This window comes from Grammomys surdaster, unplaced genomic scaffold (genome assembly GCF_004785775.1).
Source record: "Grammomys surdaster isolate TR1022 unplaced genomic scaffold, NIH_TR_1.0 202, whole genome shotgun sequence".
NCBI classification, from domain to species: Eukaryota; Metazoa; Chordata; class Mammalia; order Rodentia; family Muridae; genus Grammomys; species Grammomys surdaster.
The window spans coordinates 126,689-147,764 of NW_021604647.1; the positions used below are offsets into that span (position 1 = coordinate 126,689).

General features: G+C 44.4%; 1 protein-coding gene across 3 annotated transcripts in view; it reads right to left on the reverse strand.

The window, feature by feature from the left end:
- Med15 (mediator complex subunit 15) overlaps positions 1–21,076 on the reverse strand; it is a 76,159-nt gene that overhangs the window by 33,409 nt on the left and 21,674 nt on the right. For all 3 annotated transcript variants that reach the window (XM_028770479.1, XM_028770478.1, XM_028770480.1), the window contains exons 2-3: positions 16,148–16,235; positions 1,570–1,621 (exon numbers count right to left, since the gene is read on the reverse strand). In XM_028770479.1, coding sequence (XP_028626312.1) covers positions 1,570–1,621; positions 16,148–16,235 — 140 coding nt within the window. The remainder of the gene's footprint in view (positions 1–1,569; positions 1,622–16,147; positions 16,236–21,076) is intronic.

Here is a 21,076-nt window from a genome sequence, read left to right on the forward strand (position 1 = left end):
TCTTAAAAAAAGATTTATTTACTTATTTTAGGTACATGACTACACTGCAGCTGTCCTCAGACACACCAGAAGAGGGCAACAGATTCCATTACAGATGGTTGTGAGCCACCATGTGGTTGCTGGTAATTGAACTCAGGATCTCTGGAAGAGCAGTCAGTGCTCTTCCTGAGCCATCTCCAGCCCTGGCGCCATTTTCTTACTTGATGATTGATGTGCAAGGGCCCAGCTCACTGTGCACAGTGCCGCCCCCGAGCTGGTGGTCCTGGGTGCTTTAAGACAGCAGACAGCAGGCTGAGCCAGTCATGAGAGCTAGCCAGTAATCAGGAATCATCTATGGCTTCTGCTTTAGTTCCTGCCCTGATGTTCTCAGTAATGATGTTATCTAGAACTGGAAGACATGCTCTCCTCCCAAGTTACTTTTGATTATGTGTTTATCAAAGCAGTAGACACTGACTCGACAGTGTTTAAGAACATGAATTGCTCTTTTTCTCTATTTTGAGACAGGATCTCACTGTGTATTTCTGGCTAGCCTTAAATTCACAGAAATCCTTCTCCCTCTGCCTCCTGGACTTCTGCCTCCCCCTCTCCTGGGACTTACGGCCTGAGCTACCAGACCTGGCTAAGAATGCACTCCATTAGCAGCAGACCAGAGTTTGGTTCCCAACTCCCATATCTGGCACCTCACAATTGCCTGTAGCTCCAGCTCCAGGGGACCTGATGCCTCTGGGCTCCATGGGCACCTGCACTCACATATCCCGACAAAGACACACAGAAACACACAATTTAACAAATAATAAAACAATCTTTTATAAAAAGGTTGTGTGGAGTAATTATCACTGAGCCTTGGAATTCAGTGTCCTTTTGCTCTCAGTGGCCTGACACTGTAGGTGTGACTGCAACTACTACCTACATCCTGTCCTAACCCATGCAAGACTAGGATGGTCCATCAAGGTAAGCCTGTCCGATGCTTACTCAGCAGGGGAGCACTGTCAACTGGGACTCAGCGTGCACCAACCCTGGTGCCCTTCACAAGACGTTTGTGGCCATCTAGAAGCACTTGGTATACCTCTGCCTAACATAAGTGTGGTGAGAATCTTGCCCCAGGAGGTTATGGCAACTCACATCTGAAAACCCAGGGACCTGCCTGCCAACTAACAGCACCACACTGAATCAGGAGTCAAGAGAGGGAGCAGGGACTTAGGAACTGACTTAAAAAACTTCCAGTTTCATAGAAACACACAGTTCAGGCTTCCTAGGGATTAATAAAATCAACTTTTAGGGAACAAAACCCCTGTTACAAGGTAAACTGCTTACTTAAGAACTACCCAGAGGCAAATACTAAATCTTAACAAAGGAGATGGAATAGAGAAGTGTAAACAGCAGCCCACATCATATCACTTTGAGACTCACAGTTGAGGCCTAGGAAGGTGGGGAATCCTGAAGCAGCGACACAAACATGCAGTGTTCCAACTCAGGTGCTGAGGCCTACCTTGAGAGTTCCTATACACACCCACAAAACAGGCCCGTCGAAGCCACCACAATTACCCCCAAATAGGAACTCTTACTTACGAATATCTCGGAAATGGATAATGAGCCGGGCCACAAGGGAAAGATATTCATCCTAAAAGTAAAAACAGAAGTACTTTAATCCCAAATGGAGAAGTAAAGATAACTGACTCTCCCTTGCCAACCCTTGACAGCCCAGCCACCTAGCCGAGTTTCATCCTTCAAGCCTTGGCCTCTGAACCTGCCTGAGATGACCACAGCCACTCACGCCCATTGGCTTCCTCTGGAATCCATCTCTTGTAGGGGAGGTGTCAGTGATTTCCCCCCTCAGAGGCACAAATTAGGAAGGGTGCAAAGGGCTTTCCATCCTAATGTACAGAGCATTTCAGCTAAGAAAGTCCCCTCTTGTAGGTGCATAAATACCAGGGGTCTGCACAGCCGCAAAGACATCTCCTGCTGGAGGATCTAATCGAAGACTGCCTGAGAGAAAGATTGCAGATACAGACAATGCCGGCCAATCAGGAACTTCTGTTTAGAAGTTATACTTTCTTGGGACCAATGGGGCACAGATAGAGGGTATTAAAGGAGCTTGCGGCGTTTCTCACCTTCTCCCAGAGTCAGAGTAAGAGTCTGTGTTGTTGATTCCACGCCAACTCACTCCTAACCCCCAAGGACAGATAGGGTGGGGCAGTGAGTAGTCCAGGGCACAGGCAGTCCCCTCTTATTACAAGGTAGTCAATGTGTAGTGTCCAAAGCCTCGGCCCAAGGTCGCGAGCATGCACCATTGGTATGTCAGTGCTTTTGCTTTCTATGACAACACTGTGGTAGCCTTTTCCCTGCTGATGAAACAGGTATGCACACACAAATCATGCATGAGTGTTCCAAAGAGAGATTAATCATTCCTTCTTCTCCAAAGCTCTCTAAACCTTCCAGGACTGAGAATGTTCCTGTTAGTTGCACAGATGAGAGAAACAGCAAAGCCCATCTCAACTGTGACAGATGAAGACCACTACCTGAACAGGCCCTCTCTCTCTCTGTGCTATCCCATTCCAGAAACTGTCTAGGGGGCTTGCTTCTGCTGACCGTCTTCTGTCCATCTAAGGACTCACTCCAGTGTCCTTAGATGGACAGAAGACGGTCAGCAGAAGCAAAATCACTACTATGAAATTACTACTGAGTCTATACTGAGGCTAACAAAGAGATCCTTGGTTTACAATCCCATGTCACCCACCTCTCCCCGTACTGAAATGTCCTCAGTATCTACTGTTTGTATGACTGTTCTCCAAAGTCATCTTGGGACTGAGGGGATGACAAAGGAAAGATACAAGATGAAGATGGACCGAGCGAGTATGCAAACCTTAGGACTGTCTACAGCTGTTATCTATCTTGAACAGATTCCATTTATCACTGTTTCCCAGCTAAAGGGATCAGCACAGAGTAAGAAGGAGAAGCCAGGGAAAATCTGTCACTAAGGGGTATGGTCAGAGGGGAAAAAGGAGGTACAACTGGAAGAGAGGGACATGGAAGAGGTTCTGTTAGCCAGAGGTTCTGGGTACGTTTTCAATGCCTCATCAATTTCTGACTGAAAAGGCAATGGTGAACAAAATCCCCACAATCAGAGGTCTGTTGAGGCTTAGTATCCAAAGTATCATCTTGTAGTGAATGGGGAACAAGGGATGTTTGGGGCTGAAGAATCAGGAATGGAAACTGCCAAGGTCCAGTGGAAGAGAGCCCTAGAGCCAGGCAAGTGCTTTTTGTTAAAGGCCTGTATTATCTTTTCATGTTATCTTGAAAATAATTTGGCAGGTTTTTTTTTTCCTACTGCCATGAAAGACATGACTGGAAGGAGTAGGTTCCAGAAGGAATGACCTATGTTTACTCAGACCCAGAACACAATAAAAAATCAAGCATAGAAGCATTTCCCCTAAGTCTTTGCTACACATAGGCTGGGTCAAAGAATTAAAAAAAAAAAAAAAACGTAACTCCTAGAGCCAGGTGGGTAGATGTTGGGGTAAATTTCCAACCCAAATAGGACCAATCAAAGAAAAAACAATTCAATAATTATGAATATAAACTGCACGCCTAGATTGAGCAGATTCACCACTACCCTATTTTATTCCCCATCTATGAGATCCCTCATAACGTGCGGTTTTTCCAGGCCACATCCTTCTCCTCCATTGTCCTTCTATCTCTCTCTCCTCAAGTTGTCTCCTCCCCTTCCTCTTTTTCTCCCCTCCCCTTCCTCTCTTCTTCTCCCAGCTCCACCTCCTCTTCTACTGCCTAAGCACCGAGCTCCACAGCGAATACAATGTAGCAGAATAAATATCCTGCTACAGGTAGACACACCATGTTGAGATGTGTGCTGAGTCTGATGCCCAGCACCACACAGTATGACACCCATTGAGGTCCAATTCAGCTCTATAGACCAGGAGAGAGGGATGGGACACAGAAAGCAATTAATTACAGAGCTTTCTCACAGGCAGAATACATTTCACGCATCAACCAAGGACTGGGGCATCTAGGAACATGCTGGGGCCATGTGTGGGCGAGCTGCCATGGAGACTTTCCATGGGAGACCTCAGCTACCGTCGTTGAGCTCTTGACCCCGAGGCCTGGCTGCCTTTTGTTCCTTAGCTGCTCACCTTCAGTTGTAGGTACCGACTGGTAGCCTGACCTTCTCATAGGTGTGACCATTCCCAACTTCTGTTCCTTCATCTCCAAAGTCCTCAAAGCTTCCAGGATGGCTGAGAAATGAGGCTGAGGGTTATCTCTACTCCTCTACTGCTCATCATCCAAAACTGATGTGTGCAGGCTACACCCAAGGCTGGATATTATCAGAGTATAAACAACAACTCCAGAACCAGAGTACACATACCCAAAAGGTACAAAGTATACTGTCAGCCTCACAGACTTTGAAAAATACCTATTAGTCCTATAGAAAGAACAAACAGCAGTGGACTAGAACGAGCTCCCACGAGAAATCAGAAAGGAAACGCCAACATCGCCCACCACTCTGCATGACATGATACTGTGAGGAAAAGAACCAAGGAATCTGAAAATAGTTATAAAAATCTGCACAAGAAATACTCTAAGTTAGACCAAATCACAGGAAAGTATCAAGTATGGGGAACCAGACAGGAACAGCCTTTTCTAAACATATCACATTATTGGTTTGCACTCAGAAAGCACATCAAATTTTCACACCTGAGAAGATGAAACCAAAAGAAACACTCCAAACTCAACAGAAACAAATGAATATCAAGTTGTTGGCAGAATACTATAGAAGAAGAAAAATTTAAGTGGTATTTTTCTGAGGAGAAAAAACACACACACACACACACACACACAAAAAAAAAAAACCAGAAACAAAACCCCAAACTGCATCTGTTCTCTGTGGAAAGAATATGGACAGAAGCAAAGATGCAAAAGCATCTTAAGTTTAACACGGGTCACATTTGGCCACTAGTGGAAACTATGTGCCAATGATAGGAGAAGGTTAGGCATTCATATTATTCTAAAACATGTATGGTCCAAGATGAAAGGTACTTTCAAACACGTCTGTAGGTTAATCTCAAGTGAGAGCATCAGAAGGGAACTGTGAAGCTTTACTCATTATTTCAAAACCTCACACATGGTTCTGTTCACAAGACAAAAATGCGTGGAGCAGGGCAGAAGAGTGAGTTCAAGATAAGAATGATCTACTAAGTGAGACCCTATTAAGAAAAGAAGGAAAGGACGGAAAGGAATGCCGGCAGAAACTAAACTAAACTAGCCAACTAAAAACAAGAGAAACAAAGGTCAGCCTGCAAGACAGAGCCATGGGACTCACACCAAAGCCTCTAGATCTGCAGTCATTTATTACGCCAGCCACAGGAAACTGGTAATTCATTACCAGTCTGACCACTATACATGTCATCAAAATGCAGTTGTTGGGTTTAGTTCTGTTCTGTTTGACACAAGGTCTCTCTGTGTAGCTTAGCTGGTCTTAGACTCAAGAGATGTACCTGCCTCTGCCTCCTAAGTGCTGGGATTAAATGTGTGTGGTGCCAACACCCAAATGCAGTTCAAAATGCTCAAAATGCAGTTCTTTGCAACTGTTCTACTTCACATATAGACTGCCTATAATGTTATTAAGACACACTTTGTGTTAGCATGAACATTTCATACTTTACATGGTCAAACAATATTGTTAGGTATGAACACATTCTGTTTATTCACCCATCAGTTGATAGGCATTTGAACTGTCTCCATTTTGGACTTTAAAAAGTTATTCCTTAGCCGGGCGGTGGTGGCGCACGCCTTTAATCCCAGCACTTGGGAGGCAGAGGCAGGCGGATTTCTGAGTTCGAGAGTTCGAGGCTAGCCTGGTCTACAGAGTGAGTTCCAGGACAGCCAGGGCTACAAAGAGAAACCCTGTCTCGAAAAACCAAAAAAAAAAAAAAAAAAAAGTTATTCCTTTAGTTTGTGTATGGGTACTTTGCCTGCATGTATGTCTGTGCATCATGTGCATGAGTACCCAGGGTGGCTAGAAGTGATCGTCAGGTGCCCTGGAATTGGAATTACCACTGTTGTGAGCCACCACCTGGTGTTGGGAGTCGAGCCCTAGTCCTCTGGAAGAGCAGGCAATGCTCTTGAGCAATGAGCCATCTCTCCAGCCCCTCCACTTTTGGCCTTTATCAGTGACAATGTGGACATATCAGTACAGGTTTTTAATGGACATGTTTTTTTTTTTTTTAAATTTTTATTTATTTATTATATGTAAGTACACTGTAGCTGTCTTCAGACACCCCACAAGAGGGCATCAGATATCATTACAGATGGTTGTTAGCCACCATGTGGTTGCTGGGATTTGAACTCATGACCTCTAGAAGAGCAGTCAGTGCTCTTAACCACTGAGCCATCTCACCAGCCCCTTGATGGACATGTTTTATGTTAAATAATACCAAGGAGTACATGCAAAGAGGGGGCCATTATTCTCTGAGAAATCACTATAGTGCTTTCCACAGCAGCTGCACCGTTTTACACTCCCCCCAGCAATGGATGAGGGCTCTGCTTTCTCTATACTTTGTTAGCACTGCTTTTTGTCTTTTTTAGTTTTTAATGGGGCCTTGTAATATTACCTTGCTTGTCTCAAGGTATCATCTTGCTGCAGGCCCCAAGTAACAGAGACTATAGGTACATGACTACCAGCTATAAATTTTCTTTACACACACACACACACACACACGAGAGAGAGAGAGAGAGAGAGAGAGAGAGAGAGAGAGAGAGAGAGAGAGAGAGAGAGAGAGAGAGAGATCATATTAGCTATGTACTGGTATCTCACTATGGTTTGGAGTTCTGCTTTGTTTTTGAGGCAGGTCTCACTATCTTGGAATCCTTGACTGGCCTTGAACTTGTGGCAGTCTTCCTGACTCAGTCTCCCGAGTGCTAGGATTCTAAGAGTATGTCATTATGTGTACCTCTCAAAGCGTTTATGTTTTCAATGTATTTTATCTATTACATGTGCATTTGTGTATGGCATGTGTGGGCCCTTGTGTCACTGCACACTGTGAGGGTAAGAGGGCTTTGACAAGTTGGTTCTCTTGCACTGCTTTTACCCACTGAGCCATCACTAGCCTTAGCCACTAGTGGTGTTGAGTATCTCTTCATGTGTACACTGGTCATTTTATATTTCTTTTGCAAAATATCTATTCAAATCTTTGCCTATTTTTTAGTGTTGTTTATATACACTAGAGAATCAATACTCACCAAATTTTATTCATATTTTCTCCTGTGCCAGGTTCTTTTTGGTGTGTCCTATAATCCACAGACAGTTTGTCTGTGGATGGACATGGCACACACATGCAAGTCGAGATCAGAGAATTAAAGGTGTGCACTACCATGCCAGCTTTATTATCTTAAATTTATGTTAACAATATACACTATATAGAGAACCTAATGAATAAACCTTAGAATTGTTAACTCTAAAATTGTCTTCTCTCCATGGAATCCTTTTTCTGTATTAAGAGTCCTCACAGCTTAAAAACAGAGAACTGGCAAAGTAACTCAGTGGTCAAGCACTTGCCCAGCATGTAGATGATCCTAGGTTCAATCCACAATGAGGGAGCACGACAAACAGATTTTTATATTACTGTCACCTTGCCTCCTATTATTACTCTAAGTCCCAAAAGAACCCATAATATCTCTGATTTTATTTTTAATTATGTATATATGTGAAGGGTGGTGCACATGAGTGCAGTGCCAACCGAAGCCAGAAGAGGGTGCTATCTTCCTGGAGTCAGAGTTTAACAGGTGGTTCGAGCTGTGGGTGCTGGGAACTGATCTCAGATTTTTTTGCAGAAGTGTTCTTAATCACTGAGCTTTCTCAAAACTCTGATTTTACATTAACTGTCTCTTTGTGGTTATGTGTACACAAGCACAGATGCTCATGGGGCCAGATGAGAATATGAGGTTACCTAGGACTGGAGTTCTAGGCAGTTGTGAGCCACCCAATATTGGGAGTGGGAACTGAATTCAGGTCCTCTGCTGCTGGACCATCTCAAGCCCTTCTTTCTACTTTTTCTTTCTTTCTTTTTTTTTTTTTTGAGAAAGAGAGAGAGAGAGAAAGAGACAGAGAGAGAGAAAAAGACCAACCCTTTAATACAGCCCTGCTTCCTCTGAAACTCGCTACAAAGATTTTTTGTTTTGAGTCAGTCTGTGTAGCCCTAGCTGTCTGTCCTAGATTTCACTCTGTAGACTAGGCAGGCTTCAAACTCAGACACTGCCTGACTTTGCCTCCTGAATGCTGGGATTTAAAGTGTGCTCCACTTATGGCTGGTGCTTTTTTATTATTTCTAAATTTTTTTTTGTTTTTTTTTTTTGTTTTTTCGAGACAGGGTTTCTCTGTATAGCCCTGGCTGTCCTGGAACTCACTCGGTAGACCAGGCTGGCCTCGAACTCAGAAATCCGCCTGCCTCTGCCTCTCAAGTGCTGGGGTTAAAGGCGTGCGCCACCACTGCCTGGCTTCTAAATTTTTTTAATGAAAGATTATTTTGACTTAGAATATTTAAATTAAGGGAGTCTTACTTTTTCCAGGTAGTTGAAGAGAAGTCTGGCACTTTCCACAAATGCTGTTATTTGAATGAGTTTCTTTTTGGATCTCTGAGTTCAAGGCCAGTCTGGTCTACAGGGCTAGTTCCAGAACAGCCAGGGCTACACAGGAAAACCCTGTCTCAAGGAAGTGGGTGGGTTGGGAACTCTGAATTTATGACCTTGGTCTCTGAAGGAAATGTAGGCATAAATCCTTGTGGTCTTGAGTTAGATAACAGCTTCTGTTTATTACATAGCCAAGAGTGACTGAATTTCTTTTAAAAACATGATAGATATTGTATTACCTTTAAAGATGGTTTATCCAATTCATAATTTCTACAAATAGTATAAGCCATAGAATGATCTGGTCTAATGTATTTTAGTAAAATAAACGTACAGATAGAATTAAAAAACATTTTTTTAAAGATTTATTTATTTATTTATTTATTTATTTAATGTATATGAGTACACTATGGCTGTCTTCAGACACAAGAAGAGGGTGTCAAATCCCATTACAGATGGTTGTGAGCCACCATGTGGTTGCTGGGAATTGAACTCAGGACCTCTGGAAGTCAGTGCTTTTAACCACTGAGCCATCTCTCTAGCCCGAATAAAAACATTTCTAATGAAACAATTTGTTAAATTCAGTGTAAAGGGAAATATTAATGTTTAGAATGTGTGGCCAAAAGAAATTGGAAGGAGTAAACTGGATTTAGCAAGACAGCAGTATCTCCATCAAAAGAGTTAACCAGTTTAATTCTGGCATGTGGTAGACTGCCTGCCTTTTATGTTCTTTCTACCATGTGAGCTCCTGAGAGCAAACCCCAGTCCTCAGGCCTGGCAGAAAATGTCTTCACCACTGAACCATCTCAATGACCTCAATGAGCTAACTTTTGTACACTGAGTGAAGTGAAAGTCTGAATCAGTATCGTTCATACACACACACACATACATACACACACGCACACACACGCGCACACACATATATATATACACACACATATACACATACACACACACACATATATATATACACACACACACATATATATACACACACACATACACACACACACACACACACACATATGGCAATCCAGTTGTCACAGCACAATTTGCTAAAAGGACCACTCTTCTACATGGAATTCTTTTGTCATTCATGTCAAAAAAATAGTATTAAATATAAGAACTTATTTCTGAATTAGTTTGAGGTTAGCCTAATAAGAGACTCTGCCTCTAAATGAACAAGGCCAGTGTGATGGTGCATGACTTTAATCCCTGTGATTAGGAGGTAGAGGCAGGGCCAGCCGAAGCTATGTAGAGACTTATCTCAAACAAACAAACAGAACCACACAGCAAACAAACCCCACAAATCTTTTCATGTGGTTCACACCTAACTTAGACCTGTTTTTCTCAGCTCTTACACACAGTACTTCCAGTGTCTCAACTCTGGGCAAGTAAGCAAAATAGCAAAGGATATACTCAAATGGGACAAGAAGCTAGACCTTAGGCTCTTTGTTTGTTCTCTTAGACAGAGTCTTATTCTCTAGACTGTGTGCTACGGTCCTGCTATGCACTCCTGATGCCTTCTCATTCAATGAATGCCAACCCTGTCCCCCCTGAAAGGCAGGCCAGAGTCTATGAAGCTTCCATTACTCATATGGCCCATCACCCTAGATCTCAACTGTATTTTCCCCCTTAACCTCCTGTAGACAGAAAGGAGTCCAACTCACAGGTATGAAGGACATCAGGGATGAGTGGGTCTGAGTATTTTGTGCTTTGGTAGATGAAGATAGTATGAGACATTGTCAGCTCTGACACCCCAAACCCTTGGTCACATCCCTATTCTCCACTAGCCTGGGTAAGGAACTAGAATCTATGAATCCATCTGTAACTACTTATGATGGCTAATATTGATAAAACCAGGAATCACCAAAGAGACATGCACATGTCTATGAGTGCTTATATAAGATTAGGTTAACTGAAGTAGGAAGACCCATCCTAGCTGTAGGTGGCATTTTTTGGGGGGCTGGTGTGTCCTGGACTGCATTTATAAATCAATCAATCATCAAGCAAGCAAGCAAGCAAGCAAACAAGCTAGCTAGTTGAGTACTAGCATCTGCTGCTTCCTGACTATAGCTGCAATGTGCCTTATGCTCCTGCTGCCATGACATTCTGGTTATGCCGGACTGTATCCCCTTCAACTATAAAGTGAAATGGACCCTTTCTTTCATAAGTTGCTTCTTTTAAGGTATTTTCTCACAGCATCTAGATAAGTAACTCATCTGCCACTTCATAGGGCTGAGTGGGGAATCAGGTGGGCTCAAATATTTTAAGTACTCATCATATGGACTTATGCACATCAGAGTCTGTAAATGAATCATGAATCATGAAGTCAGAAAATGTCAGTATGAGGAGAGTTTTACACACAAGCCTGTGGGACCATGAAAGGATGGCTTCGTTTCTGGTAGAGCACTGGCTGGAGATAGCCAGAGACCCAACAGGTGTCCATGCCTGTGAGGGACAGCACTTATCTCCCCACACTCCCAGACTTCAAGGTTCCTAACATACAGTCTAAGATCTCCATTGGTCCGTGCTTTTCAGTCATGTAGAGCAATGCAGCCCCTTCCAAAGAGGTTTGTGCCCCTCCTCAGGTAGAGGGTGTGACTACAGGCTTCAGCCTCAAAAGATTTCCATATTAATGAGATACCTAAAGGCCAGAGACTATAGCCAATTAAGCACTCCTTCTTAGACCCTCCTCCCTCCTCCATCCCTATTTAACTCAGGTCTGCCCTGAGTTGCATGGGGGTGCAGCCAGATCCATCTACTTCCTGCCATGACAATAAACCTTTTTGGAACCATGGACTTCCTTCATGTGTTTGGGGTCCACCGTGGGGTACCGTGGAGAAGGTCTCAACTATAGAGCCATCGTCTAATCTCCTCTGAGTCAGCCAAGCCAGTATAGTAACCAAAGAGTCTCTTTCCCGCAGGGCGCTGTTGGGGCTTTCTCTCTCCCTTGCTTCCCTCGTGTCTCTGTTCTTCTGCGGCCCCAGCAGCGTCTGGGAGCCCAAAGAATGGAGACCACCGGCCTCCAGGTCCACTCAAGAGCCCTGCCCCCCTCAGAACTTCAGACTGAGTGAGATCTCCCTGCGCTTGGGCAGAGCCCTGCAGCATCCGCCTGGCGCCACACAGAGTGAACTCAGTCAAAAAACCCTGCGTTTCTGCTGCTCCCCGGAACTGTGGGAACCACAACTGCCCAACAGGATCCAAGCACGCCCACACGTGAGCCAACCGCCCTGCACAAGCCCACTCAGTGGAGGCCTGTGCCCACCATGGACCAAAAGTTTGGTATACACTTCCAGACAAGAATGTTCATGGTTCTCTTTGCTATACTGGACAGCCAGAATGCCTAATGAAACCCTGGCTTCCTTCAGGAGGTGGGTGCTTCTGGACCTGCATGCGTATCAGGATTTGAAAGAAAGATCATTCCCTTCTTCTACAACTAGAAAGGTTCTCACTATAATAACAGGCACCTACCTCCTATTAGAAGGAAGAACAGGTAAAAAAGAGGCCAAGCAAATGTCAGTGCTCAAACACACTATCTAGAAAAACTACAGAGATTTCTAGGCACAGGGGCAAATGACTTCAATCCTAGCACTTGAGTAGCAGAGGGAGGTGATCTCTGTGAGTTTCAGGCTAGTCAAAAGCTTCATGGTAAGTTCCTATCTCAAAAAAAAAAAAAAATCAAAACAAAAAAATACAGACTGGCCAACACTGTTCTTATCAACTGTTCTCTTCCAGTTGGTCAGGGCCTCCTTGTGGAATTAGGGAGTTAGAGATAGCTTCAAAAGAAATCATCAAGGCACTACTTCTAACAGTCAATAGGCTGTGACTCAAAGACAAGGCAGAGGGAACTGCACTGGTGAGAGGCTGACCTCTGGCACCTCCTTTGGTGTCTACAGCCTATTCATCAGCCGCTGGAAAGCTCTGAGATGGCTAGTCTCTGTGGTGGCTATACAATAGTCACTGTACTTCCTGGCCCCAACAGGCTACTGATCACACCAAAAGCTAGAGACAGCTTCTCTTTGAAACTCCTGTACTGTCCTTAAAACTTCTGGTATCCAAAGAATGTTCTAGGACTTCTGAAGACTAGGAGATTCCATTTCTTCCCTCCAGAACCACAAACACAGTGATATAATGAGGTTTCAGTTATGCCACTAATGACATTGTGAAAGTCACATAGGCTAAAGGAACATACAATCATGAGTGAAGCCTTTAATGGACCTTCCAGCCCAGCCCAACTCCTAAAGCAGCCACAAGAAGTCAGAAGTTAAGACCAGGATAAGTGACCAGCTAGGAAACCCCAACCACCCCAACTCCAGACCCACAGACTCAAGAGAACCAGAGGGTTACTCCTTTAAGTCACTAAGTTTTAGACTGCTATAAGCCAGCTGAATCAGCAATATTTACATTTTGGAACTAAATGATTCAAGTAAGGTTTTTGTTGTTGTCGTCTGGTCCTGTCTGTCTGTCCCCACCTCCCAGGCCCAGCCTCAGCAAACACACAGCGTCTCACTATGTAGCTCCAGCTGTCCTAGAACTCATTACATAGACCCAACTGGCCTCAAACTCACAGAAAACCACCTGCCTCTGCCTCCCAAGTGCTAAGATTAAAGGTATGCACCATTACACCCGACTTCAACTAAGTCTTCACCAAAATTCCTTTAACTGTAGTGTACAACTTTAATTCCAGCACTCAGAAGACAGGCAAAGAAATTTCTGTAAATTTGAGGCCAGCCTGATCTACACAGCAAGTTCCAATGAGGGTTACAGAGAGAAACTGTATCTCAAAAACAAAATAAAAGCCATAATAGGGCTGGGGATAGACCTCAGTGATAAGAGTACTTTGCCCGAGTACCTGGCAACAGCAGTAATATCACACACACAAAACACACACACACACACAGACACACACACACACACACAGACCTAAATAATAAAAATATCCCCATCTCCCAGATATTTGCAAATTATGTGATCTAGGTATCCAAATATACAAAAAATTACTAAAAAGATCAACAACTTAGTTAAAATATGACCAAAGGATAAAAATGGACATTTTACCACAGAATGTTTACAAATGGCTCCAAAGCACTACAGAGACGTGTGACATCATCACAACACAAACAAACAGTAATCAGAAGCACTGGTGATCACTTCTCACACACTCACACTGACATAGCAAGACAATGGCTAATGTTGGGAGCAACAGAGCCTTACGCTGCTGGTAGACTCCACACAGTTTAGAGGACAAACCTACTCCATCTTGGGACTGGGCACCATCTTAAAAGAAAAAGTGCCTGAGAACTTGACCTGCGGCTGAACCCAAGCTGCACTCAAGTCCCAGGAAGGACCCCACAGCTTGTCTTTGGCCCATACCCCAGAGTTACCCCCTAGCTACTTTCTAGCAACAGCTAAGTAAGATTAGTCTGATTGTTTGAGGTTTTACTTCAGAGCACCTACCTGTCCTCAGCTAACAGTAGTCATTCAACTAGATATTTGCCAGGCTGAAAACCCCTCTCTTGCTCCCCATTTCCTATAAAACTGTCCCACTGAGGGCTTGGGGCTTCACCTGCTGGTCCTGCTGCATCAGTCAGCAGTGAGTGAGTCCAAGTTTGAATAAAAGAGACCTTAGTGCGAGTGCATCAGAATTGGCTCCTTGGTGGTCTTTTGGGGCTTGTGAACTGGCACAACACAGCTACTCGAGAAAACAGTTTAGAAACTCAAACCCCAAGTATGTACGGATTTTTTGTTTTCCCAAGAGAAATGAAATAAATCTTAAAAACAAACAACAACAAAAACCTAGTAGATAAGGCCAAGTGGTGGCGGCGCACGCCTTCAATCCCAACACTCAGGAGGCAGAGGCAGGCAGATCTCTGAGCTTGAAGCTCCTAAACCTGGTCTACAGAATGAGTTCCAGGACAACCTGGGCTACAAAGAGAAATCCTGTCTTGAGACAAAAACAAAAAACAAAACAGAACAAAGCCCCAGTATATGAGTATTTAAAATAAGTCATTATTCATGATAGCCCCAAAATGAAAACCACTCAAATGAATAGTAACTGATTCACCAATATACAGAAAATGATACAGCCATCCAAGATGGAATATAACTCAACAAAGAGAGAGATCAGGGATGGTCACAGCGGCACACCCCTTTAATACAGAAGCAGGTGATATCTGTTGAGGCCAGCCTAGTCTACACCATGAAATGTTGCCTTGAAAAGAAGAAAAAAGAATTAGGTATGTACTACTGCATGGCTAATGTATGAACCCTGACAAGACCGTGCTATGTGAAAGAAGTAAGCACAACAAAACCAGAGCGTGTGATGACGCTGACAAAGCACCTTCAGCGGGGAAAGCCCGCTGCACTAAAGTGGGTGAGCGGTTGCTGGTGGCTGGGGAAATGGCGTGTGACTGCTAATGCCTACAAACTTGTGTAAATTCTCTAACACTACCCACCATGACTGAATTATATACTTCCAGTGAGTGAATTTGATATACCTTACTTTAATCTCAACAATGCTTCTAGAAGATGTAATCCATGCACAGAGCAGCCCATAGCTCTGGAAATCTGTGCATCCATATACCTGTGCACAAAAACAACTGACCATCTCTACACAATTTCACTTCACTTCTGCCATCTTTCATCACTTTTTTTTTTTTAAAATAGATTGTTTATTTTATTTGGAGATGGTCTCACTTGTAGCCCTGACTAGCCTAGAGTTTGATATGTAGACCAGGCTGACCTCAAATCCACCTGCTTCTGCCTAAGTGCTAAGATTAAAAGCATGCACCCAGCTTTAAATTAAAATTGTGCGGTTGTAGGGGTAGGGGCAGAAGTGGGGTGAGGTGGGTGACGTGCATGTGAGTGCAGGCGTCTATTTAGGCCGTTATGAACCATCCTACATAGGTACTGGGAACTGAACTTGAGTTCTCTTCGAGAATAGTATGATCTTGTAATTGCTGAGCCATTTTTCAGCCTCTTGTTTCACTTCTAATCTCCACTCCTGAGAACTAACACACTGAAAGAAGGTCACATAAAGGCCATGGTGCTGTACTAGTCTGAAAATTCTTCTTTGAATTCTACCTGGGAAGTTCCAGCCTTAACTTTTCCAGCATTGGCCGCCTCCCTGAACAGAGAAGCCAAAGACGACTCTAGACTCCTGCCTCAGGGATGAATAGCACAAAGCCAGCATTTCTTTTATAGGATCAGTGGGATCCAAGGAGCTCCCTGTGGGAATCACAGGCCAACTACACTCATATGACATGGTCAGTAATGAGGCCAGGGTCAGAGGCAGGGCCTGCAGCCACAGTGCCAATCCAGGAGTCTTGACTTTTCCACGTTTCCATGGACACATGGGAGGTTACAGAGTGCTGTGGGGAAGGCAGCTGTATCTGAGAGCAGCAATCAAGCACTCCCCTTTCCAGGATCCAAGCAGAAGGAGCTCAGTACCAGCAACACACTCCTCCTGGAACGGCTCTGTTGGGGACTCTGGCCAGCAGGGTCTTACCCGGGTCTTGGCCTTCAGGAACACATGACTCTCCATATCCTTGCTAGATTTACTGTGGGCCACACCAGCTTTCCTCATGGCATCCTCACTGAAATACAAAAGAAGAGATGTTTACAAACACTAGCAAGTCTACCCTGGTAGACAGGTACTGTCCCTGAGGAACCAGCCTGGCTGAAGTCCTGGGGAGGAATCAGGGAGAGGCACTCAGCAAGGCAGTGGCCGGAGCTAAACATCAGACAAAAAGGGCAGGGTCAGAAGAAAGATGAAAAGAAAACGTAATTACCATAAAGAAAAGAGAAGCCCCTGGGCATGAAGGACAGGAGGACTGTCCCAAGAGATCGCTCACAGCCAGCACTGTTGATTAGGTCAGGGGGTGGCTAGCCAGCCTCTATGTCTAGGCCTATGCGTGCCCTGAGCCCCTACTCAGCTCTACATCTAAGTACTGTGAGACTGCAGCTCTACTTCTCTCACCTATAAAATGAACAGTCCACACAAATTACATCCCATTCCCCTCAAGGCAAGAGTCTGTGTACGTCAAGTCATGTCTTCCTAACAGGACCAAAGAGACAAGCTCCAACTTCTAACTAGTAAGAACAATAGGAGATAGTACACCAATGTAAAACCACAACAAAACATCAAAAACACATTTTATATACAGATATAAAAAGGACTATCCTAGTAAAGGTTCTATTTCACTCTCTGGGGAAGAGCCCTGAGAGCAATCACTGCCTCCCTCTACCTGCACACACACTGCTTCCCTCTACCTGCACACATAGCACAGAAAGAAGAGGTATGGGGGCTGGAGGGATAGTTCAGTGGTTAAGAGCACTTGTTGCTCTCTCAGAGGACTGAGTTTGACTCCTAGCATCCACATAGTGGCTCACAACCACCTGTAACTCCAGTTCTAGGAAATGTAATATCTTCTGCCTCTGAGGGCACTGTACTCAGCATTCACGTATTCATGCAGGCAAACCACTCACACACATAAAAGAGAGTAAGAAAATAGAAAGAACAGCTATGTATCTGCTACAAAGAAGAATATTAACTGGAGCTATGGGGCTGAGACACTGGCTACTCAGGTTAGCCTTCTTGTAGCACCGGGTTTGCTGGCAAACCAATCAGAAAATTGGGGACTCTAGGCTTCAATTCATAGTGGGATAAAAGTCCAGTCCAATTGGTACTCAAAAGCATTCTGACTCCCAAAACACAAACTGACTCAGTAGCTACTGAAAAACACGTGTGGACTACAGCACTGCACCTATTAAGTCATAGCAAACCACATGTAGAAATAAGATACAGTGAGACACACCACACAGCATGGGCAGTGTGAGGTGCTCAGTAGATAAAAGTAATTGCTACATAAGCCTGACAACCTGAGTTTGACCCTAGATCCATATAAAGGTGGAAGAACTGGCACCATAAAGTTGCCCTCTGACCCCTACATACATGTCATAGCATGCCATACTCTTTCTACCCACAATAATTAATAGATTAATATAAAACGTCACATTGCTGGATCCTTTAGTAACAGCATGTCTGAAGTTCTGGCCTCTTCTATCTACTTTCTGAAGTTTTGGCTCTGGCTCTGGCAAGACGGCAGCAGCAGGTACCTGCTTGCAAGGCATACAAGTGTGGCACAGATATATGAGAAAAGGTCCCTAGAGCCACAGGAGACATGAGAATAATGAAGTAGAACAGTAGCAAGAACCAGCCCAACCCACAGGAAGTATAGGAACAGACACAGCAGGAGCAGGGCCGCTAGAGACCCAGTGCAAAAGTGCTGAGGCTGCAAGGCTTCTCACTGGAAATGGAAACATCACCTGGTAGATGGTGAAAACCACTGAGATGAAACAGACCTGTGTCTCAAAAGACCTACTGTTCCTCTTCCTGCCCTCTGGCAGGTATATAAAAGGTAAAGGTAAACAGCTACAGAACTATAGTAAGAATTTAGAGATACAGAATAGTCTACCAATACCCGGTCCCAAGAGAGGGCAGCAAGTCAATCAAGCATTTGTTGATGAGCAGCACATCCTCAACATTCATGTGGACACAGAAAAAGGGGAGCAGGCACAGGCATCTGACAGGGATATAGTCACACAGATGGGCTCTGTGTCATCACCAAAGACTGAGCCAGACTCCTAAGAGGGTCCCCCCAAACTGCTGCCAAGTACTTTTACTACAACCAGTTGACCCAGCACAACCTTAGCTCAAAGAACACCAGGTAGCTTCATTCAGGGAACAGAAAGATGCAGGACATAGCATACTGTGACCGCTTTGAGACAGTAGGAAAACAAAGCACAATCAGTGACCTGGACAAAGAAATATGCTCAGCGAGGAGTAGGCAAAGTGAACCAGTGATATGCAATTGATATGCCTTCCCAGTGAGAGTCACCCTGAGTACTTAGGGATTAATAAAGGCAAAGGGGAAAGGATCTTTAGTAACAGCACATGACTGGTTCTGGCTAGTGCGCAAAAGGGAAAAGAAAATTTTACCTGCTTATATCGGCCTTAGGCTTATACATCCCACAAATGCTGTCATCCTTAAATCTCCCTCAGGTTCCAGCTTACGCTCTGAACAATGTAAACAAAGAGAAGAAACTACAAGTCCGACCACTTGGGCAGATGGCATATTTGCACTGCAGAGGTTCTGCCAGAATTCTTTCTTAAGTACATTACTGTTGTTCTTTTCATAGCGGTTACCCAGGGTCAGAATTATGGCAGAAAACCCAGCAAAAGTATGCTTCTCCAGAAAAGAGCACAGGGAGCTTAATGGTGGATCAGGGCTTAAGAGTGCTTGAGACCCTTTGCTGCTCCTGTGAGTTTTCCTTCAAAAGCCTGTCCTTTGATGTAGAGATGGGCCTAAGGGCCAGTGGTAAATCAGGGTTTTCTCCGTTTGTTATGGGAATAGAACCTAAATGGAGCTCAATTTCAGAGAAAAAACATTAGCAGAAACTTTCTCAACAACCCTGCACTTGAATTATGGTACAGAATTTTCATTCCTACAGTTCCTAACAAGTCTGGTCAGTGTACTACTGAGCTTCCAGTAACATTGAAGGCAGTGTTCCTCAGCAAATTCTTTCCTTTTCTTACTTTCCTCCTCCCCCACCCCACCAAGATCAGGTTTCTCTGAGTAATCCCAGCTGTCCTGGAACTTGCTCTGCAGACTAGGTTGGCCTCAAACTCAGAGCTCTGCCCATCTCTGCTTTGTGAGTGGTGGGATTAAAGGCAGGCATCACTGCTGGCTTCTCAGCTAAATTCTTTATTGCACCAATTTTATTCCTTCAAGTTTCTTCTGTATCACTAGATGCCAGGGGACATTGCCAAAGGGTAAGCTCTACCCTCCCAAAAAAGTAATATTACATGATACAGATGGTGTGAGCATTGACTATTAGAGACCCAAAGTTTGAAGAGCATAACCTAGTAAGAGGCTAAAGAGAATCCTATTCTGACAGGTTTGAATATACTGGCACCACCGCACCGCACCGCACCGCACCGCACCGCACCGCACCGCACCGCACCGCACCGCACCGCACCGCACCGCACCGCACCGCACCACAGAGATGGGACAAGCTGTGCAGGGCAATTCAATGTTCTGCTAATCTCGCATCCCATTCGCAGAGCCTGCAGACAGTCTCTTCATACTTAATAACCCCCGATGCCTTGACTGCTGTTCTCAGTCCTGTAAACCATATTTTGAAAATGTTTTTGCTCTTATTTCTAATCTGAAGATCACTCTCCATAAAGTAAGGTTAACAAGTAGAATGGGAAGCAGGAAGGCACTTGGCCTTCCTTTACCTTGCACTTTGTCCCTAACAAGCAAGCACTTTATCCCTTCAGGTCTTGGGTGTGGCCCCCAATTCAGACTCTTACTTAGTCAGGTTCAAGTCCTCCTTTACTGGAAGACCACAGAGACTGTGCTTGGTTCCAGTCCACCCTGGAATAGACCTGGCTGCTATCTTGTCCCTTTTGACCCCCCCATCCTACCCCCAGAATGCTCACCACTTTGACACATATAGTTACTCCTGCCTCCCTTGGGGCAAGGCACTAGCCCCCTTTCTTGCACCACCTAGTTCTCCTGGCCACAGTTGCCTTGGTGTCTGGTTTAGAATGGAGCCTAATGGGACTGATCAATCACTTTGGCCTAGAACTACCTTCACAAGAAGGCTGGAAGGTGCCCTGACTTCCACAGCTGCCCTTGGAACATGGTATTATCTAAAACATTAAGAAATCCTGGGGTGGGGGTGGGGGATAGGGCTGAAGAGATGGCTCAGCAGTTAAGAACACTGACTTTCATTCCAGAGGTTGAATTCAATTCCCAGAAACCACATGGTGGCTCACAACCATCTGTAATGGGATTTGATGCCCTCTTCCGGTGTGTCTGAAGACAGCTACAGTGTACTCACATACAATAAATAAATAAATCTTAAAGAAAAAGAAAAAAGAAAAAAAGAAACCCTGCTGAGACTGGGCATGGTAGCACAAACCTTTAACCCAACAGTTCTCGACTTGTAGGTCTCAACCCCTTTCTGGGGTGAACTGACCCTTTCACAGGGGTCACATATCAGATATTTACATTACAATTGTTAACAGTAGCAAAATTAGTTATGAAGTAGCAACAAAAAACAATTTTATGGTCGGGGGGGAGGTTAGCATAACATGAGGTATTATATTAAAGGGTCAGACAGCATTAGGGAGGTTGAGAACCACTGCTTTAACACTAGCATTCTGTGATGCAGTGGTGGGTGGATCTCTGTGAATTTGAGGCTAGTCAGATCTATATGGTTTCATGGCAGCCAGAGCTACTTAACTGTGCAGTGCGATGGAATCCTCTAATACTTCCACCACACAGTCTGCCCAGATGAGGTACTGTAGTTCCTGCAGCTCCTTCAGGCAAAGCTGTCCCCATATGGACTCTGATTCATCTGGGGC